Raw genomic sequence first — 22946 nt, 5'->3', positions numbered from 1 at the left:
TTGCAGTGAAAATTGGTTCTTTTAGGAGATGGAAAGATCATATGGGCCACGACAGTACAACCTGCACAAGATTTCTGCTTTCAAAGTTACATTTTTTCAATAAAGAGTTCCTCAAAAATGGAACGTTTGAGCTCTTGAAATGAATCCAGGTGCTGTCGACATGTTGCTCAACAGGGATGCAGTGCTGGCTGACAGCAGTGTGCTGCAAGGGGAGCACAAATGTCACCTGGGGAGAAATGGTGCCAGTTCATTTTCTCAGCTGCTGTAATTTGTGTAGGGAGAGGCATCTCCTTGCTGCAAACAGATTGTGTACAAACACAGGTTTCTTTGTGGTGAGTTCAACGTGAAGACAGACCGCTTGTTCTTCACAACTGACTTTTAAACTCGCCCTGTGCCCTGAAAGAAGGAAGTCAAGGTTGGCAGCAGTGAACTTAGTGCACGTTGGGTTGGGATAAAGGAGGTTTAAGCATTCTTTCCAGGTTTATGAGCCCAGCTGGTGTGCAGCTTAAATCTTAGCTCTAAAATACTCTGTGTGTGGAGCTTGTGAAAAATGTCTTTGTGATGCAGAAGCTGCCTTCTAATTCCCCTGCTCCCACAGTGCCTTCTTAGGTTCAGGCAGATGATGATGAGTCTCGGATTTGAAATAGGACTACATCCAAACCAACTTTTCTCCAAGCAAATTCTTTCTTAGCAAATCTCAATTTGAACTTTTAGTTTGAAAGGCAGCATGGTATTTGTTTCCCTAATGGAAGTCAAACAGATTGTCATTTCTATTGCGTAGAATGGTTTATGCTTTATTGCCTGGAATGGCAAGTGTAACATTTGGGCACATATTACTGCATAACTGGCATGTAGTTTGTGATAGAACTATGGGAAGTTCTGGGTAGGAAAAATGCAGAATGATATTGTCATATGTAGGAAGTTTGTGTGTATGTAAGATGCAAGTAGTTTTAAAACAAATGCAGATTAATCCTTTCATCTGATTTTTCTGCAAGGCAAGTAAAAGCATCGCCTATTCCCCTTCTCTCTAGAGTAGTATTAAGTTCCCATTTCCAGTCTTGCACAGGTGGGAGAGAGATTTAAAACCATTTCATGTGTGATATAAAGAAGTTGTTACAAGCTTAAGTGTAAAACTTACGGTTATCCGCAGCTTTGACAAAGTGCAGTTGTTGGAGGAAATTCTATACCCACGGAAGGGAATAGGAAATGTATGTCTCCTTAATGGATTTTTAGGTAGAACAAATTACTTCTCAAAGACGATCAGGGATTCTGAACATTAAAATGAATGTCAGTGCTCAGAACTACTCATTGCTGAGCAGTTTTGGCTATGAAAGGAACGAGGTGTCAGATGAATTATAAAGCAGTTTTCACCCCATGGATCTTCTCTTTTGTGTGAGTTTAAAACAAATGCACGTGTTATCCTTGGGAATGCTTCACTTCTGTGAAACGGCTGAGGTTTATCACATTGATCATTTCCAAAGCCATTGTTGTTGCCCATAGTGTGTCAGTACTCAGACATCTACATGTCTCAATGTTTGCATCACTACCCACCATGGCAGCATTATACCCCCAGCAAAGCGGTGTTGTCATTACCACGTCTGTGTTTTGTTTTTATAAGACCTTAGATAAAGAACTCTATAATTTTTTGTAATTAAGCCCAATTTTAATTCCAGGCACGGTTAAGTGTTAGTGTGGGTGAAGATAAAGAAATGAGTTTAAAAATGGTCTTGATGGCATAAATCCTATTCTGTCAGCGCTATTAGTTGCAGTTATGTGTCAGTGCAATACAACAACTTTTCCTTTGTTATTCTGTACTAATGGTAACATGCTGTAAGGAAAAGAGAAACATCTGTTTATTAAATAAGAAAGGGTAGAACTCGTATAATGAATAGTTTTACTTTGCACGTCTGTAGTAGTATTTTGGGGCTTCTTAGTCTTTCAAAATACTTCCTTATTCTCCCCTTTTAAAATGTACTTTAAGTAAGCTCACTTGTTTCCCACAGAAAAGGAAGCTTTTCTCTTATGCTCCTCATTTATTTATTCACTCTCTGAATTTTGAAGTGTGGTAAATACTGCTTTACAAATCAAATTCAGCGATCTCTAGGAAAGGAAAGGAGGAAAGGACGTGAGAATGGCAGCACTCCTGGAGGAAACAGGGAGCTGAGGAGCTATTTTTCTCCCTTTACATAAGTGAAAATGTCAGTTTTTACCTTTCTGACTTGATGTAGGGAACACCTGATGACATCAGGCTGTAACGCTTTCAGCCCTTACCATACATACCTTTCTGCCTATGTATTTCCAGCTCTCATGTCCCGAAGTGGTATTTAATAACCTTTATGTAAGCATTTGCAATTATCTAATAGCACCTGAAAATTGCTTACTAAATGACAGGAGGAAGTTTCATTTGCGTTCCATATCTGATGTTAAATCTGCTAATCCTCCATAGCCTCTGCCAGGAAAAACAATGTAGACAGACCTGAATTTTATTAAAATTAGAAATCGAGCACTTTGCTTCCTATTCTTCCCTTACGCACCGTCAAATAAACCCCCCGAAATCTGTCGATTCAGCCATTATCCTCATGATTTTCTCGAATGCCTTAGTTATCGGTTCCTTACAGAGCACTCATTCACAGCCCTTCCCTCTTGGGTCACCTTCCCTTGCCCTGTGAATGCTATCTCCAGCTTTTCTCCTGCTTATAGAAGTTAATCTTCCACAGAGTGACAGGTTTTGTTTTTTTTCCTTTCATTAATGAGAATTCCTAATTGTACCTAATGAAGTGTTTGCTCATACTGTTAGAATAATATTATATGAGAGCACAGTCGAGATAAGAGTCCCTGAAGAAAAATAAGCATTTTAAAGATTCTGGATGAGATAACAAAGCTGCTTTTTTTTTTTTGCCAATATTTTCCTATTTTATTTGAAAATGGCTTCTGGCACAGCTGTGTAACCAGGACTATTTCAAACGCCATCCATTATTTATTGGCCTGGTTAGCAAACAAGGACACCTTTGAGTAGGGCAAATGGTGAGGTCAGCTTACGGTGCTTTACACCAGCTGAGGACGAGCTTTTTTTGTTGATCTTTTTCTCTTAAGATTTTCCATTTGGCGTGAGCTGCTCTGGGGAAAGCAATAGGAACTTGGGGAGGGGAGCGGGAGGGAGCTTGAGCTTATGGAAAGCTGGCACAAGTGGAACTGTGCCTTTGATTTGCTCCCCAGGTGCATCAGATCAGGTTGCAGACCAGGCTGCCCATAAAGGCAGTTCCTCCTCACTCCAGGAGAAACAGCATAAAATGTGGTTGAAGAGAGAAACTGTAACAACTGTTATGTGCTGAAATGGCTCAGCACAGTATCTTTCTACGGAGTGAATATGAGAGGATTAAATGCTATTGAACTGCCTGAAATACACTGAAAGTTCCAACTCAATTGGAAGTGGCTTGCTAATTTATAAGCAACTTGCTTGTAACGTGCAAAAAACACCAGCACAGCTTGTATTGCAAGGGAACTTAGGGAGGATGGTGGTGTTAGAGGGTCAGAAGAAATTTTTCTCATGCTCTTGGCAGCCTGTAGGCATTAAGGGCCTTAAACTGCCCTATTAAGTAACTGAGTACCATCCTTGTGGGGTAAGAATGTGAAGACAAGGCTTCTAACAGTGGTTATTATCATGGAAAGAATGATTCTATAGAAAATGTGCTTATCATGGAATGACCAAGGTTGGAAAAGTCCTCCACCGTCATCCACCCACGATCATCCATCAAAAGGGGCAATAAAAGCACAGTGTATGTGTAAAAATGTGTTAGTGAGATAAGAGTGTTATGAACTGTTTCAGTAAGAAACGAGCTGTGGGGGACCTGCTTACTTCATACAATGAATGCTAATAATCTCTAATCTAGACTCTGATCGATCGTTGCCTTTGCTATTTTAGGTTTCCTTGTTGTTGCTTAATGCTTCTATTTTGGTCATAGCATGTGTTAACGGATTTGATATGTATCTCCAGAGTGTGAAATATATGTTCAACTGGTGTAGGCTTGGCCCACCCAGGTAATTACCTGCAAAGTACCTTACAAAAAAAGTACACTAGTCCTCATGGAAGAGCTGTGCAGTCCTATTGCTTCTCCTGTTAGTCTTATTTCTCTTTTGTAACATTGGGCTAACACAGGAGGAAAGCAATCTGTTCGTCTGTATTAGGATAGCACTTGAAAGGGCAGAGCAATATGATGTAGTGCATAGAATCATAAAGAGCTGTAGGATCACAAAGTCCAAGCCAAGTTTGAGCACCAGCCTGGGCCCCCATCACTCTCAGTTCAGTGATTTTCCTTTGTAGTGGTGATAGATTTGGGAAAAATTGCACATGATTGTTATCTCCACAATAACCCATCTTGAACTGCTCTCCCTTTTTAGAGGGGCACTCTGTTGACTGTTCTGATTCAGATGCAGTACAAATGGGTGGCAATCTTTACGTCAGGGTTGCAGAATGAATTCGAGTTTACTGAATGAATTCAGCTGGCATCTCAAAGCAATGTATCTGGTTTAGCAGGAGCCTCCGCTCAATCTTGCTTCTCCTGCTGGGAGTTTGCATGGGCTGAGTGCTATTGAATGTGATTCTACTTCATAATAATGAGACTAGGTCCTGTGTCACTACTTCTTTGTCACACGTGTGCATGAGTATATCTAAATGTCAAACTGACTCCAAAGTGAATGGATTTGTTCTTCTACCCTCATGATGGATAATGCCAAACAACTGATAAATGCGTTTATGATTCAGATGGTGTCCCTTACCTGAAGTCAATAGAGATACGCTGATCTGTATCATAAAGGAACTGGATGGGTTAAATCTTGGATTCTAGGCTGTTGGTGTTCAAACCAACATTTGTCTGCATTGTGTTGTCGTTAGTGGCACTGTAATCGTGTCTCATTCAAGTAGATTGTAAAGGAACTCTGTTTTGGTGTTGATTTTCAGGAATGATTACAAGGCATCTGTAAGATTGACTTTGCTTAGAAGGGCAAATAGATTAAACAAGCAGTATTCTTGAATTTGTGGAAATTTAAGCACTTTGTGCAGGATCTTGGCCAGCAGAAGGCAGTAACTGCTCAGCTTTGAGTTGCTCACTGTTAACGAGGTATGCTTGCTTGAATTAGCCATCTTCACAGTATAGATCTACGGACTGAACTTTCAAGGTTTCAGAATTAATATACTGTGAATGTGCTGTTGTTTATGATTCCCCATAAGTAATGTTTTCCCATTCTTTCCTAGGCCTCAGACCTTTACGTCTCACGTACCCTATTCATCATGCTGCTGTTCTATCACACGCTGGCTGGAGCCTTTCTTCCACTCGTCCTCTTTTCAGGGAGTTGGGTTTCAGCAAAGAACATCAACTTTTACAATGTGAGACCTCCACTAGACCGTAAGTAGACAGTTCTGTTTTTCTTGCATGTGCATTAGTAACAGTATTTTACTTAATGTCCACATGCTTTCAGCAATTTGTTTCTTAACCGGTTTTCCTCTTTAAACATGAAGGATTAGATTTTTAAAGCGAAACTTTTTGCTTCTCAACAAGCAGCTTATTTCTAAGGTTTGCGTTGCCTGAAAGGAAACAAACTGCTGAATGCAGCACTAAACTAAAGAGTTCACAATGGCAACAGTTTTCACATTTCTAATGCTTTCCATGATATTTTTCTGCCTCTGAAGCATCTCCCTGCAGACGACATTATGCGGTAGATTTCTGGTAAATACAGAACAGGTGTCTTTTGTCTTTAATGTTGTTGGGTTTTGTGTAAGGGGAAGAATAGGTGTGCAGCATGCAATTAATTCAAGCTGAAGGTAATTAAAAACGTTGTGAGACCTGTGAATCCGGTTGTCGCTAATAGCATCATACTTTTGCCTCTTATCTAACATCAGAAGTATTTTACCCCTTCACTTAAGCGAAGATTTTCCTGATAATAAAACCTGATACATTATAGGTGTACATAGGGAACGGTGCTTCTTAAATTCATTTTTATATATGTATGTAATGTAAATAACCTTTTCAGATAATCCTCCTGATCCCTTTGTTGAAGGGAACAGATTCTCCAAAGTTGGAGATCAAGACCAGAAGCAGGTTTTGAAGGAGTAGATTTTGTATCAAAGGAATGTAGATTGGTTGTGTATCTGCACCAACATACAGGTGGATGTATTATAGTGTGTACGTATATCCATGTAAATATATACAAGGTGTTCTCTCTTTACTGCTTTTCCCACCAATGCTTAAAAGGTATTCTGGATTGTGAGAGACTGAAAAGAGGAGGAAATGTTTTAAAGATCAAGCATAGCAAAAGCAGATAAAAGCTTTCAGCGAAACTTGTGTCATAAGATGCATTTATCTAATAGTGAACTATCACTGAGAAGATGCACTTGTATGTAACGTGTTTGTGTATGTGCGTGCAAGCACTTAAAATACCACTTTAAACATTTGATTTATGGTTGTTTTATTGGTGTTTGTTGTTGTTTTTTGTTTGTTTGTTTGTTTTTTGTAAACTTACTGTATTTTAATACTTTCAAAGCCACTCCATTTCCAAACAGTTTTAAGTGCTTCACCTGTGATAATGCGGTGGACAACTACAACTGTAACAGATGGGCCGAAGATCGGTGGTGTCCTGAAAGTAAGTGTTTTTGCACTAAGGGCTTTCTTCCTACACACTTCAACTTGTTTCTCCCTGACTCAGCCATCTTGTTGAAGTCTAACTGAATAGGATTAACATACCAACACAGTGATGTTGATGCCCTCAATTATGTTATTAGTGAGTCTGAGTCATATGATTTTTGCTGAGCTTAATATTCTGACCGTTGCAGAGTGCAAAGCAACACTGCAAAAATTAATATGTATATATAGAAATAGACATATATATATATATAAATATGTGTGTGTGTGCTTCCTGGGAATTAATTGTAAGGGTGTTATCAAAAGAAAACTTGAGAATTGCCTTCTTGGCCTTATCTCCTTCTCTTTGGATAACATCCCAAGGTGTGGTGGTCGTGGTGGTGACTCTGCTTGTGACAATCCAGACCTGAATGATTGGGCAACATACTTGTATGAGAGAATGATAGATACATAGAAAAGAATGGAAATATGTTTCCTCATTTTTCTTCGCAGTGGTGGTCACGGTGGGAAAGGGAAAGAAATGAGCCAGAGGAATGAGGGAAATGTCTGAAAGAAAGAAGAAAACAATGTGCTGCAAAAAAAAAAAAGAGTAGAAAACGAAAGATTAATGTGTAGCTTGTAGTACAAATATGTAGTTTAAATGTTAGAAGCTTTTCTGGAGGCTTGAAGGATCAGTGAAATTTCCTCACTAATTAATTTCTTGCTAAGCGGTATTCTGAGTGAGTTGAAAAATGGCTTTATGCATCTTGCTAAACGGTGAGAAGTTTTTGAGCCCTGTAGAGGAGTTCACACTGTCTGAAAATGAACGTTTAAACATTTGTTTTGTAGGTACGCGGTACTGTCTGACAGTTCATCTCTTCACAGACCATGGGAAGAGTACGTCGGTCACCAAAAAGTGCGCGACTGGGGATGAATGCCATTTTGTGGGCTGCCATCATCACAGGGAAAGCGGTCACACAGTAAGCGCTACTTCTTACATAGGAGAAGCATGTTGGCTTTAAGGGTTCAATTTCAGCAGCTGTTTTACCTGCAGAGCTGAAGAGCACATGCCGGCATCTGTTCTCCAGTCCTTCACAACTGAAATCCAGTTTCACCAATAGAAGCGTGACTATCCTTTTCCTCCTACTTTCCTATGTGTGTGACTGTGTGATGGGGTGTAATAAGCACTTCTAAAGAAGCACTTGATGGCAGAAATCTAGAAGAGGCAAAGAGCGATTTTCTGTAGCATAAAACCTGCTGGGAGTTTGAAAGTTCCTATTTACTGACCCCGTGAAGCCAACCTTGAAAAGCAAGGCACTGCCCCCAGCTGCCACCATCCCAGTACAGTCAGTGATTAAGGGCTGTAACCTGGGTGTCTTATTTCTTATAAGGGTAGTTCCAGTCTCAAGTCTTGCAGTTACTGTCGTATTCCATATTTCGCTTCGTTAAACTCTTGCATTTTGTCCGGTTCCTTTCTTGCCTTGGGAGACTTTCAGTGGCACTCCCATGTTGTGCAAAACATTCTGTTTCGATAACTGGAGATATTTTGATGATCTTCCTCTTAAAATTCTTCACAGCTCTGTGAATAGACTTAAGTTCATTTTTCTACCCTGTGTCATTTATTTTTTTAATTAATATGAGCTGCTAAACGATTTTGGGGATGGAAGTCAGCCTAACCTTCCATGTTTTTGTGAAGGAGCTCTTTGTCGTAGCATGGTTATTGGGCTGGGTGGTGAGTTACTCTGGGGAAGCTGTGGTGCGTGGTTTGGAGGAGGAGCTGTAACACCAGAGCTGCATCTGCTGCCTTGAGTCTGGCTGCTGGGTAAAGTGTTTAGTTTATTATCCTCTGCAGTCATCTTGCGGATTGTGCATCTCCAGAAGCCGCTGCTGAATTGCCCTGTGTCCAGCGATCTCTTTTTTCTCAACAGGAATGTGTTTCTTGCTGTGAAGGCATGATTTGCAATGTGGAGATCCCAACCAATCACACAAACGCAGTACTTGCTGTGCTGCACGCACGGAGGACATCAGGTGGCAGCCGGCGGACGGTCAGCATTGCAATGCTTGTGTCAGTCATGGCAATTGCATTGTCATGATGCAGCATCCTCCCTTCACACTGCTTGCCTTTGTGGGCCCCTGGAACATGTAAGGAGCTCAATATGCTCAAGGAGAAACCACCAAGACTTCTTGATTACATAAAATGTGAGAGGACAGTGGGAAGACGTTTATATCATGCAGTCCTTGCGTGTTCTAATGGAGATACTTCAAATGGTCCACAAGTTGTACACACAGAAAAAGCACAACAGGAAACCAAATGGTGACTGAGCACTGAGGAAGAATCAAGTTGTTATGATTGTTCTATGATGAAAATGCATGTATGGTTTGTGTGTGTTTGATCAAAGAAAGGAGGTTTCTGTGGACAATCGTGTGAGTTAAAGGGGAGCTCTCGGTGGACCATGTGCCAATATGTGTTGTAATGGAAACTGCTTCTAAGCTATTTATCACTGTGCATAACACTATGAATAACATGGGCTGTAAGCTGTATGTAAGCTTATCACTAGGTATGGTTTTCATGGAGAACTCATATGAAAGAAGTTCGACCTGGTGTAGGGAACCTGCTTTGGCAGGGGGGTTGGACTCGATGATCTCTGGAGGTCCCTTCCAACCCCTACAATTCTGTGATTCTGTTTTGATCAAAGCTGTCATTTCTATGGGAAATAAAATAATACTTTGTGCCTCTCTTTCGTATAAAATGTCTCACAATGGGATTATAAAACCATATGAAGTTAGGTAGGGTTTCTGTCTGAAAAGGATGAACTGATGGAGCACCTAACTCAGAATTCCTTACTGCCCTCCGTGGCAGGATTTTCTTGCAGTAGAGTCCCACCTCAAGTGCTCACCACAGCTTCTGAGTCCTTTTTGTTATGTTAACATGGCAGTAATGCCACACATTTCAAACTGTGGCTACAGTCAAGCAGTTACTTCATCATAAAAACGGCATATGGGCCCTTTTACAAATAAGGAGAGAACTCTGCTATCTTCTCTCTTGATTTACAGAAGATTCTCCCAGAAATGTTGCTCTCCTCGATGGATCAGAAGTCAGCAACTGGATATCTCAGACCTCTGGACACAACTTTGTATAGCACTTGAAAATTTGGGGCCAAGCTCTTTTTTTTTTGCAGTATTATGGTGATTAATGTGGTTCACATAAACAGCTTTGACTATTTGAATCCTTGTCATGCAGATGACAGTTCTTCAGTCAGATGAACAGCTACAGATACAGCAGTGAGATGTACTGGAACCTTTGTTTCCTTCTGTGTTGCTTGTGATGCAGACCAGCACTCCCAGGCTGCTCCAGTGAGCTCCCACCCCTAACAGCTCTGCAGTTGGAGCTGCATAAGCTGTCCTGAGTATGGTCCACAATAAGTCAGGTGTGCAGTTACTTCATTAATGCTCTGCCTTATTTATGTTCTTTGCACTGCAAACTCACAGGCCAGCAGGCACTGATTTCAGGTTGTTGTCAGGATAGTTTTATGTGATCCTAAATCTTAACAAATTTCAGCTGCTCCTGTTTGCCAAATTGTGTTTCTTCAAAGTCTCCCTTCTCCAGCAACCCCATATTCCAGCACAGCTAAGGGTTTCACTGCAACAGGTTGCCCAAGGAGGCTGTGGATGCCCCATCCCTGCAGGCATTCAAGGCCAGGCTGGATGTGGCTCTGGGCATCCTGGTCTGCTGGTTGGCGACCCTGCACAAAGCAGGGGGTTGGAACCAGATGATCATCGTGGTCCTTTGCAACCCAGGCCATTCTGTAATTCAATGATTTGATCCAAAAAGGTTGGAGAGTTGCATTTTCTTTATGTCTCTGTGATTGTTCTGATCTTTTCTAGTGGCTCAGCCAAAATGAGAGGGGTTGAAAGGTACAATAAATAGTTGCAGTGCCGTTTGGAGATGAGGTTTCTTAAAAGCTTTGCTTTACCAAGAGATTCAGAAGTGATCTCTAAAATGTTAAAGTAACCCTAGAAACTGGGGGTTTAAAACATTAACATTGGCTCAAGTCACTGGGCCATCCAACATGCCAGGCTGCCAAGGATGATTTTTGGACACGTTTCCTTTGTTCAAGATCATCCCTGGGTAACGACACACCTACAGCACTAATCTTGGGCTCAGACATACCTACAGTCATAGTTAGAATTGATGTTTAGTGATGGAAAAACAACGTGTTTTTTGCTATGTGACCCACAGGGTTTGCAAACTTTTCTCCCATGGAAAAACCATCCCAGATTTGCTCTGTGTTCCTCAGGGAGTTCCTCAGTTGTGTGTGATGTTTGGGACCACGGATCTTTTCCTGGTTTTGTCATTGAACATCAGGTACTTCCATAATGTTGTTTCTGTGAGCAATTATGGCAATCATAATGAGGCATTAAAGTGCTCTGTAGACTTATGTTGAGTTTACCGTAAATACTTGCTCTGCAAATGCCATTTTGGAGTGCCAGGAAGCCACTGGAAAGCAGCCCAGGGGGTGGGCTCTGGCACAGTGAAATGACTTTCAGGTTCTCTGCAGCTGCAAAAAAGACTGTGGGGATGTGTGTGTATCTCTGCTCATCTTTGTCTTGGTTGAACTTGATTTTTTTATCCTCTTTGTCACACTGAAAAGATAAGGAATGTGCACATAATGTATGCATTTGCTGAAGAATTGTCTATAAAATAAAATAAAGAGTTCCACTGGAGTGCCAAAGTACTGTGCTTGGTTTTAACTGCCTTCTTTTTAACTCATAGACACAGCAGCCTGGGCTAATGAAGGGATTCTGTGTTGCTGAAGGTATATTTTTTAATGTAGCAGAGTTCCAGTATCAGAATTCATTCTTAGTTTTGCTTCACATGCATGTGATTTGTTAATGCCTCAAGTAGCCATGCAGCTTTGGAAGTGCCATTTGGGTAAGTGCTCATCTGTAACTACATGTGCTGATGCTTCTGCGTATACATCCAACCTGCTGCATTCTCACTCATGGGACAGAGTAAGAATCTCACTTCTGTCCATGAATATGTCATATAAAGCATCTGACGCAGTTAAGGAGGAAAGATGAGGTGGTTTGATGACATACGTGTATCATTTCATTTGTTTAATGTTGCATGGGATGATCTATGGAAGACCCCCCCGAGAACGTAGCAGGGAACAAGCAGCATTTCTTTTTTACTTCTGAAAAGTACTAAATACTTGGAAGAATCCAGTTTTAAAAGTATGGTTTTGTGACATTTAAATGGAAATCAATTTTTGCCATGACTTTTAATCAGAAAAGCATCAAAGAATGAAACATCGTTCTTGAGTGGCTCCAACAGAACAACTGCAGTCTTGATGCAGGTTGCAGGCATGCAATCCAGTCACTTAAACAGGATCAAGTCATCATTTCAGGTGTATAGAGCAAAAAAGCAACAAAACCTCCAGTTATTTCAGAAGGCAAAGGTCTGCTGAACCTCCTTCTGTGTCCTGAGCCTGGAAGGAGCCTTGTTGCAGTGCAGGGCGTTGCAGTCTGTGCTGCTTGCAGGTGTCTCCAATGAAGAAAATGAGTCAGTCTCCATTCCTATGCACCTGGTGACCCTGTATTGTGCTGGAGCACAGCAGTGTGCTTGGGATTCTCGTGTCTCCTCCATTTTCAGACGTCAGCCTGCTGTGCTGCTCAGAGCAGAAGGTAGGGATGTGCTGCTTGGTGTGGGTATCGTGGCTTGTTATTTTTGCTTAAACTTCATGTTGATTTGCCAAGGTTGCTTCTAATGCTGTTGTCGGCATTATAGTAAGAAACTGTGGTTATTAACAGTGAGAAAACTGAAGGTGGTGTTCAAATAATGGAATGGTTTGTACAAAAAGGTGATGTTGTTAAAGAGGGCTTGAAAGATCACAGATCGTTTGTGTTCATTTGGCCAAGTTGTAGCACTTTTGAGGTTATTTTATCCTTGCTGTTTGCAGAGTGCTGCTCTAGAAGGTGGCTCATCTCACCTGGGCTGCAGCCCCAGGCTTACTGCAAGCTGTAACTCCTCTGTCAGGCAGGCACATGTTGGGTTTTGGTTGCAGTGTAAGGGATTTGTCGAGGATGTGGTCCCCACATTGCACATTAAGGATGCGGGATGAAGGATGAAAACCACTGACCCTGAAGTGCTTCAGCACAGTTGGTGAACAGTCTGCAAAGGGATATGAAGTCTGTGAGTGCAGCACTGGAGGAGGATAAGAGCAAAGTCCAATGTGTGGGCACAGCCAGGTGTTTTCAGATGGATCAGGTTTGTTGGTCTGACTTGTCTGCAGACAGCTGGTAAACACGTCTCAGTATATTCTTTATAGCAACAAACTTCTTGGTATCTTTTTAAAACATATGCAATTCTTCAGGTGGATCTATTTTGCTTTTGTGAGAGCGATCAGGGCTGGGGGCTGACACCTGTGCTCATCACAGAGTGCTGTGGGGGAAGGACAGTGGGCATGGGTTTGTTGGATTGAGGGAACTATGGACAGGCATTGCAAAAGTGATCTTCAGCAAGGGCAGGGACAGCCTAGAATATTTCCTATCTGAACTGCACCACAAGCCACCTCACAGTGCAGCTGAGATGTTTTTCCATGCACTCAGCAATTCTATCTGGCTCATGCTGATGAGCATAGTGTCACTTGTGCACATCTGAGCAGTTATCTCACACTGACAGCTATTCTATTTCCTTCAGGGGCAAAACAGGTATTTATGTATAGAGATACTGTATATTTTTCTTTCTTTTTTCCTTTGATGAGTACAGATGGAACCACCAGGAAATCAATCACTAAATACATTCTTCTTTGATGGACTGGTATTTCCAGTCCGATCTGTAGCTTGTTCCTTTCTGTTTGACTGCAGATAAAAAGGAAATATTGCCAAAGAACCATATTAGAGATAAATTGAGGAGATGTCGTTGGTAAATACTTGATTTTTCATGGCCTGTGAGGAATTTAAATACTCATGCATGTGTGTTTAGTGTGAATGAATGAGCTGCCCATTGAATGAACACCTGCTGAAGATGGTGTTCACCTGGTCACTGCTCACATGGAGAGCTGGTGTGCAATTAGGTAATTATATTATTATTTGGGGTAAATAATGGAAATGCATACACTGGTTTGCAGTAAGCTGTGCTAGAGATCACCCGTGGTGTGATGAGCGGGAAGGACTCATCTCAAGTCATTGGGTCTATTTAAAAGGTTGGCTGCAGACAAGATATGCGCTCAATTAATTGTTCCTCGCAGCCAAAAAGCTCTGTGTGAATGTTGACCTGTGAGTTGGTAGCCAGACTGGTATTATGGCAGGGCCAGGTTGCTCTGTGGGGTGGGTAAATGTATCTACTGGAAACCCATGAGCTCCTGAGTTGGGAATTCAAGGACCTCTTTTGAAGGTTGTAGTAAGATGCAAGATGCAGTGGGAAAGCCATGTAGAAAGATTGAGAGGGAATTCTGATTCCATGAAGATACACAACGTTTTTATGGGCAAGCCTGGCACTTTTAAACCACTGCTGTTACATCACCTGTAAACTAAGCAAGGTCACAACGTGCCATGCTCTACAACTATGCTTTTCATTTATTTTCCCTTCTCAAACACTATTAAAGTAAATGGGAGCAAGGAAGATGTTCACTGAGCTGCACTGGAGTCCAGTCTTGGATACCTGAGAGCAGAAAATGTGTTCTGGCCAGTTAAGAGCTGTGTTGGAGAGGGCAGTTTTTGTGCAACTTGTTGGCTCACGTTGGCAGCAAATCAAAACGTAGGAAGGTCTCACAGAGAACATCTCACTAATGAGTTTTCCCTGCAGAAGCCCCAAAGTGGGACATGGTTCCTCCAGTCTGGAAAGGTGCCCGTGAAAGTTGTCAGTGAGAAGGAATTCCTGGAATGAATGATTTTTCTCTTTGTTCTCGGCTCAAAGCAGAGGAGATCCATTACAAAAGGGATTTTATTTTTAATGTTGGAAAGAAAACGATTTTACCTTAATGAAAAATGTGGGATCTGATTTGGGATGGGGGGGGAATGAGAGAAATCATTGCAAAATGTGGTTCTGTTGGTGGTTCATTGTGTGCTGTTAAATGGAGTTGGGATTTGTCCTGGGCAAGAAATGGTGCAGAGAATAAATCTGCATTCTTATCCAAAAGGAATATGCGTATGCAAAACTTTCTCATGTATTTCTAGGCAATGTGCTAAGGTAGCAATAGAGAGTTTTGCTGTGTCCTCCATAAGGGATGTCACTTCTTCCATTAAGCCAGCTCTAGGCTGGTGCATCACTTTATCTCTTCTGAAGTTGTCAAGTAGGGATCTAGAGATGGCATGATTGGTGCCTTAGGACTATTAAGTCCATGATTGGTGCCTTAGGACTTAAACTACCTGACTTGCTGGGACAATACATGTGCAAATGGAAAACAGTCATCTGGGGATTGTTGCCTGGTCCAAGGGGTGCTTGCCATGCACAGCCTTGTCTGTGCCTGTTGGCACTCAAGAACTCACATTTGTCTTTGTTTTATTAATGAGCTTTTCTATTGTGCGTCGTTGTTTGAGATTGCCTGTAGTCTCCAGACAATATCTCGTTGCCTGTGAGGGAATTTACTGTTATTTCACACTAGAGGAAAAAGAAAGCATAGGCTGAACTGAGAGAAGAGGGGAAGGGACTCTTCAGAAAACCACACCAGGATATTGAGTTGATCGTGACTGTTGCTTGTTTAAAAGTGAGGCATCCTTCCTTACTCACAGTACTTCAGCTCCTTACATGAGTTGTCTGCTGAATTGCATAGAACTGCAAGTAAGACTTGTTCAAAAGGAAGCTGCTTTTCTTCTTTTTTAAAAACTAGATGTAATAATAATCCTGTATCTAAATGGACTGTCCATTTTTAAGGCAGTTTCAGAGGGTTTACCCCAGATTTTTACTTTCCTTCTGCTGAGTACACGTTTTCTTCAGTCTTTCTCCTCTGAAGCTGTTAATGGGGAAGGTGTTCACACTGCAAAACCTCACTGATGCTTGTGTAAATGAAACGCCACTCCCTTTTCCCCTTCTCCTCTTGATTCAGATGCTGTGTGATGTGTTTATCTTTGCTTTTGGTGAATCAGCATCAACCCATTGAACAGGTCTGGTCTGTGAGGTACAGTGAGGCTGCAGGTTGTGATGCTGGAGATGCTCAGTGCCACTGCCTGCCTTCCTATTCTACTTGGCACAAGGAATCATGGAATCCACTGCTCTGACGCTGAGTTTGAGCCAATTAACAAACTTGTCTTTGCAAAAAATGATCTATTTCTGTGGAGTATCACTTTTGGATGCTGCAGTCCACGTGGGCTTCATCCCTCACATTCGGCCTTTGGAGCATCCTTTATTCCATCAGAAAACGTGTTGACAAGTCCAAGTGTGTAATCTCCTCTTCCAGAGTAACATAAATCGAATGCAGCTCCTGCAGTAGCTGTCAGATGCCAGCAGTGCTGGGGGCTTCAGCTGAGTGATGTTCAGCTCACAATTTATTCCTTTCTGTTGTTGCAGCTATAAATAAAGATTCCACTGATACACATAAGACATGTCAAGGAAACACAGGCTTTGTCCTGGCATGCAGCCCTTCCACTTTTCCTTACATACACTATTAATGGCCTATTAATGAGCAAAGGCTCCAAATCACATTGGGACTCCTCTGATTCTCAGGGTGTTCGGAAGCTGAACTGTTGCTAATACCAACCTGACTCCCCTACAAGGCACAACATGAGTCTGTCACCTCCCATCCTATGTTTTGTCCATTCTTATTGAGGTTGTAGATAGAGAACCACAGAACTGTGGGGGTCAGAAGAAGTCTCTTGAGATCCCTCAGCCCAACTCCCTGCTAAATCAGGTTCCCTACAGCAAGTTGCAAGTAGGTAGATTTGATGTGAAACCTAAAGTCACTTTGGCTGTGATAACACTTGGTTAAGGGGTCAGTGCAGCTGGGGCAGAGAGGCTCCTTGGGATGGCTTCACTTGAGCAGGGTGGTTGTCAAGAGGGAAATGACACCATGTTTTAGGACGTTGGCACTTTGTGCTTGCAGAACATCCCCCGTCTGTCAGCAGTCATTATGGCCACGCTCTACTGTAGCTGCTTTGGAATTTGCTGTCCTAAGGCAAGTAATTTCAGAGCAAACCTAGCTGACCTCCAGCCCCTGCACCATTAAGTCCTGTAAATCTGCCTGGTAGGAATCCAGCATGGGGAGATGGCTGGGATAGGGGTGTTGCCTGAATTCCACTTTGTTTTTTTGGGGGTGTGTGGAAAAGGAGGATTTGTACCTCTGGGAAACAAAAGATAATCATTAGTGATATGGTTGAAAGAATAATGTGATGGATTGATGTGCTTGATGGGTTAATGTGCTTGATGGGTTCAGAAGCTGCTACACTAAATTAAATGGTGGAGAAAGTAATTATTTGGGGGTATTACTATAATTGAGAGCAAAGCTAAACATTAGAATCTTTTTCCGAAATCAGTCACTGATCAGACCCAGCAAATAAAGGTGCAGAATGTTTACGTGCTCCCTGTAGATTCATGAGCTTTGTGTTCTGAATCACAGGATGATTTGGGTTGGAAGGGGCCGTAGAGGTCATCCAATGCCAATGCAAAGGCTGATGCGTTCATTTCTTAAGTGACTTCAGCAAACTGTTCCAGTTCCCATCCTGCATAGTGAGGACAGGAGCTCCTCATCACTGCCCTGCTTCACACTGCCTGGGCCTGGGCTGAGAACCTGCTTGGCTTTAATGGAGGATGTGTCATGTTTCCCTTGTTGTAAATGCTGAGGGATCTGGTGGCCTCTGTGCTGAAATGCTGACAGCAACCCAACAAGTAGCAATTAGAATTGGTGCTCTTGGAGGTCCTTTCCAACCTCAGTGATTCTATGAAATCTCTATGGGGTGTCACCATTGGGCTCTGCAGGTACTATTTCCATAGCGTCTACATCATGGGCAGTAAAGGTAGTGAGCTGTGTGGGCTTTATTCGGTGCTTTTTTGCTGTCCAAAAGCTGGAAGGCCATCTGTCACAGAGGGAGGAATTTACCTGGGGCCCCAGGCGAGAGGTGCTCAGATTTCCCCGCCACTCACAGAGTGAAGCAAAGAGATCCGACACAACCAAACCTCCTCCAGAAAACAGACTGTCGTGCAGGAAAATCCCTCTGCAGAAAAGAATCCTACATTCAACTTATCTCCCTGTGGCTCTCTCTTGTGGGACTGCATCCTAACGTGTCCTTTCCAAGCTGGTGCTGCAGCTGTCATGCTAAAAACAAGCTGCTTGGGGCCAGGTTATTGTAGCTGAGAACTTAGCAGAGCTTTTGAAAATGTCTCTATTCCTTAGGAGATTTAAAACGTACCTACAAACCTTGCCAAAAAAATATCAAAGCCAGGTTTTTAGACTGGGCAATAGGTTCAATAGGTTGTTAAGTCAGTAAGTGTGCTTTTAAAATATTATCCACGAACAATAACCATAATCGTTTCTATGGCTAATAAACCCCTGTGGTTTCATTGCTCTGGCTGCCAGAAATGCATTAAGGAACGGATTTTTGAGTGTTTGAATCATATGACTAATCCTGGCTGAACCAGCATGAACATGCATTTCTTGGTGCAAATACAGACTGAGTCATTTGTCTCATGTGAAATGCAGCTCGGCCAGTGCTTGTGCTCCTCCCTCCATCACTGAGCCTTGGAACCACTAAGGCCGGAGTAGACCTCAAGGATCCCCAGTCCCCACCCCCACACATACCATGTGCTGGTGAGCATCTCTGAGGCTGTCTGTCCTTTTTGTGGCTATTATAACTGAAGGTCGGATGGTGCTGTGTTGCTGATATGGAGCGCTGAGATGTCCTGATGGCCGGAAAAGGCGGCTGTCAGCACAGTGTGCTTTTGTTTTGTGCCTCGTGAAGGAACTCAATATGAAACACAGTCTCCTCTGGAGCTCTTAAGTGCACAGCAATTACACAAAATTTGCTCAACTCTTTCTTGTATCCGCTGACATCTAAGAGACGGAGAATGCGGCATTGGATGTGTGGATCGATGGAGCCCCGATAGGCTGCAGCCCTCAATGGCTCTGTGTTCCCTCAGCATTCCCCATTGTGAGGTTAAACCTGATAAATATGAGGAAATAGTGCACGTGGAAGGCTGGGATGTTTTGTTTTATGGGGGGAAAGGTGGCCTTTTACCTTCATTGCCATCGAGTCAAAATTCGTATTTATTTTTATTCCAGATAGAGTAAAGCTCCATTAGTTTTCTGTTGTGGCTTTGGGGTGTGGTTATGCTTTTAAAAAATAAACCTGATACACACCAGGAGGGGCAACCCAAGGCTGCAGTTCTAGCATTGGAAGGGACCTGCATGTAACAATGGCGGCATTCATGCTGCTCTGCAGCGTCAAGGGACTGAGTGGTTCCTCACCCTGCCTTCCTGGGCTAAGAAATTCAGTGCTGTGCGCCTTTCATCATTTACATAGGGAAAGATGTTGGGGGAATAAAGATGAAGCTGTGATTTTTCACCCTCAGACAAAGAAGCCGGGTCCATCGCTGGCTGATAAGCTGTCCAATGGATGCTGGAAATCAGACACAGAAACTGTAACCAGCGTATCTATAAGGAGCTGAACCAAAGTGCTGTTTCTGCTGAACTCATCTAAGCTGCCTATTGGCATCAACCTTTTGTTCTTCCAAACTTTCCTGTAGAGATAGCATTGTTGACTTTCCTCAAGCATGGCTCTGAAATTCAGATCAGCTCCTGAATTTGTTTCCCTTGCTTTGGGGAGAGAAGATTCCCCTTCTGATCTCCTGTGAATCTGGGTTTTATAAGCACTCCCTTACCCAGCTGGGTGAAGGACTCTGTGTGTTAAAGGCACTTTGCAGACCCAGCCATGTGCAGAAGGATGGCTCATAGCCATCAGTGCGCATGATGGGGCAGTCTATCCTTGTCTCAAGGTTTTATGCTTTGCTCTCATTGAACTCTGGGAAAACATCCTTTAACTTGTAGTGCACGAGAAGGGAATTAATTGGGAAATTATCCATGTATCCTCTGTTAATATGATTACATCCTTGTCGTTAATCACGTTGCATTAGCAAAATTTACTTTTGGCTTGGAGGAATTCTGTCTTGCGTTTCTTCCTCCCCCAAATTTCTGCTATAAGCCTTAAAGACAATTATCCTTTTCTCCAGGTCAACAAGATAAAGTATTCTTTCATGAATTGGAAAAGCAACATTGGAGCACCCCACACTTATGGGAGGGGCTGGGGCAGGCTGATTGGGGCAGTTTGGTGCTGCCTGAGTGGTGAGAGGAGTGGCACAGCGATGTGCCCTTTGCAAAGGATTGCCTTGCTGCCTCTGCTCAGGTTTTTCTCCTCTTGCACTTGAGTAGCTTTTGCTGCCATGGAGGTGCTGTATTTCTCCCCAGCTGTCAGCAGGCTGAGCAGGTTGTCCCCAGGCGATCTCTGATGGACTCACCCCTTCTTTCTGCCAGAAAATGTCCTTGGGTTGAATTGCTCCCATTCCTTTGATCTTCTTCTGCGGGTCACAGCTGTTAGACCTCTGCCCCTTCTCACTGTTCTCTTTGACACTTCTCTGATTCTCATATCTCCTCTTTCTCTCTCATTCCTGTGCTGCTGGTCCCAAAGCAGTGATGTGGGAGGACACGTGTCTCTGGTGTGAGAGCAAGGGGCAAAAGCCATGTTCAGACCATGCCCATCTTCTCATTGAACCGTAGAATGGTTGCATTGGAAGGGACCTCCAAGTTCATAGAGCTGTAGAATGGTTGGATTGGAAGAGATCTTAGAACCCAAACAAACACTATTTAAAGTACTGAGGTTCATGGCCAATTCACCTCCTGAACTTCCAGGCTCTTCAGTCTCTTGAGACCACAATAAGAGCCCTTTTCTCCTCATAGCAGTGAGTCTGGATGACCCGCTAATGAGTCTGCTCCTATTGCCAGCTGGACTGGATCCCAATCAAATGCTATTTAAATTGTTTGTGTATGTTTAAGCGTGAGGAAAATGTCTGTGGTGAAAGTAGGCTGAAGAGGGTCAGTAGTTGTACTTGTGTAGTTGAACAGAGTCATTCAAGTGGTAGTTATTGAATCATATGCAGAAAATGATTAATGAAAAAGGCATAGCTCCCACTGATTTCTCTCCAACTGAAGCAATATATTTTATTCAGTATTATATAATTCCAAAAAAAAATTGAAAGAAAAAGCAACTTCTCAATATTCCAGGTAGCCGCAAATATATTTGTCATTCATGTAATGATTTTATCCACTTGAACTGAGAAACAAACCACTCTGGATCTCTTCTACCCGTCTTCCATGCACCCGTGCTCACCAGAAGCCAGAAGGTGTGAGCACGTGGAGGCCACCCACTGTTATTGGCTTCTCCATCTCTCAATTGTGCAAATTTCACATGGAGACAATATTTAGCACTACTATGGAGTAGTAGTACTACTACAGAGATGGTCACAGAGCTGAAGATCACACTGAAGGACATGTCCCATACATCCTTCCCTCCAAACCCCTCTGGTTGTAACCTCAGGGCTTGCTCAGCCAGCCAGTAGGACGTGGCTGGGATTTTATAGTTCATCTCAGTTATTTCACTCTTATGGCTCACCACAACAGCAAAATAACTGGGTGGGATCCAGACTGGCCATCTTCACATTCAGATCCTCTAAGTTTATCTCATCCTCCCTCATAAAGATTCCTTTGGCCAGCTTGGGAGCAGTTTAAAAGAAAAATAAGACAACAAAGATGCAATCATGGAGTGACATATCATAAATGAGACCCTTCAGTCTCTCCAGACTTTCTCATTAACTTGCACCAAATGCAGACTTCAGAATTACAAAAGGATTTTCTCTCGCAGCCCATAAATAGTCCGTGCTTGGAACATACCACATTGTCTCCATCTTTTTGGCTTGTTCCCAAAGCTGCTTCTTTAGGCGTGCTGAAGTTGATGGGAATGATACTGGAGGAAGAACAAAGTACACTTTTTTTCCAAAGGAAATAATAAATCTGCTGTGGGCTTTCAAAGCAAGCTCCCATAATCAGCGAGCTTCTCTTTTTTGCTTGTCTTAAGAATGTAGGAAGAGCACAGATGTTGCTTTGGACCATTAACATCTCGGCTACAAAGACACGCAAAGTATTTCCCAATGGCTTTTCCCTCCTTCTGTTTATTTTCTTGTTTTGTTAAGCTGAAAGCTTTTTTACCTTGTGTATTAAACATACAGCCCCCAAACACCCCAGTTCTGCCCAACAACCCGTGTGTTAGCACAAACAATTGCTGCTTCCATCTGCAGAATCATTTTATTTATGAATCAGCTTGTCATCTCCTGTTTTATCTCCTTAATGTATGAATAGAAGGAAGGTATCTGTTGCTGAAAAGGAGCTCCATCTGCCAAACAAAGGTGACAGATTGGGTTGCTGGCATGAGATAACCAACCTATCACAGTAAGTATGACCAAAGAGAGAGAGGCAAAAACCAACATGTTCTTCATGATATCCTCTTGTCAAATAATAATAATAATAAATAATATCTGTTGATGAAATTTAGCTACAGAATAAATTGATATTTGTTTAACAGACCATTAAAGAGTGAAGGAGCTGTCAGCCTTGCATAGTTTAGCATCATTGGGCTTTGGATCAGGTGTTCCATGCCCTGCAGTGTGGAGCTTCAAGCCAAACATGGGCTCCTTGCTCTGGGGCACTGAACAGACCAAATGGTTCTAACACGGCTGGGGCTGCTTCCAAGCCGATGGATGTGACGTGCATGTGATGCTGCAAAAGGGTGCAGCTTTCAGGGTAATTCCATCACCAGGACACTGCAAAATCTGTAAGAATACAAAACTTGTCGTGTCAGCCCCTCCTTTGGCAATGGTTATTTTTTTAAATCCATCTTCATTTATTCTGTCTTTGTTGTGTTTCCCTGTAGTTATGGTGGAGAGTTGAGGACTTGCACATAAGTGCTCCCCCTGCAGTTAGCTGAAGACACAACTGCCATTTTTAAGGAGCTACCAATATCAGGAATTATTGGGTATCATCTTCCAGTATTTTTTTCTCCTCCTAAAAAACCCAAAATGATCGTCTCCAGAGAGCTCAGGTATCTTGCATCATGGTTGTGAATGCAGTTACACCAGCCAGCAGCCAGGCATGAGTGGTGTTGCCCAGGGGTCAGCGGTGGGGCTCATCCTGTTTAGTATCCGTTTTGTATCTGGATGAGGAGGCTGAGTGCACCCTCTGTAAGTGTGCAGATGGCACTGAGCTGGGGGGCAGTGTTGATCTGCCTGTGTGTAGGAAAGCCTGCAGAAGGACCTGGATGGGCTGATTGCTGGGGCTGAGGCCAACGGGAAGAAGT

General features: G+C 42.7%; 1 protein-coding gene across 2 annotated transcripts in view; it reads left to right on the top strand.

Moving 5' to 3' along the window:
- Positions 1 to 11349, top strand: part of LYPD6B (LY6/PLAUR domain containing 6B) — a 31336-nt gene extending 19987 nt beyond the window's left edge. Inside the window, exons 3-6 of one of the 2 annotated variants that reach the window (XM_072342198.1) lie at positions 5252 to 5402; positions 6538 to 6636; positions 7464 to 7594; positions 8543 to 11349. In XM_072342198.1, the coding sequence (XP_072198299.1) occupies positions 5288 to 5402; positions 6538 to 6636; positions 7464 to 7594; positions 8543 to 8707 (510 nt within the window). In that variant the 5' untranslated portion in view covers positions 5252 to 5287 and the 3' untranslated portion in view covers positions 8708 to 11349. The remainder of the gene's footprint in view (positions 1 to 5251; positions 5403 to 6537; positions 6637 to 7463; positions 7595 to 8542) is intronic. The other variant, XM_072342199.1, reaches the window with a different exon arrangement.
- The last annotated feature ends 11597 nt before the right edge of the window (positions 11350 to 22946 follow it).

This window comes from Excalfactoria chinensis, chromosome 7 (genome assembly GCF_039878825.1).
Source record: "Excalfactoria chinensis isolate bCotChi1 chromosome 7, bCotChi1.hap2, whole genome shotgun sequence".
NCBI lineage: Eukaryota > Metazoa > Chordata > Aves > Galliformes > Phasianidae > Excalfactoria > Excalfactoria chinensis.
Note: the sequence above shows the minus strand (reverse complement) of the source record. Positions and strands in the feature narration are given on the sequence as shown.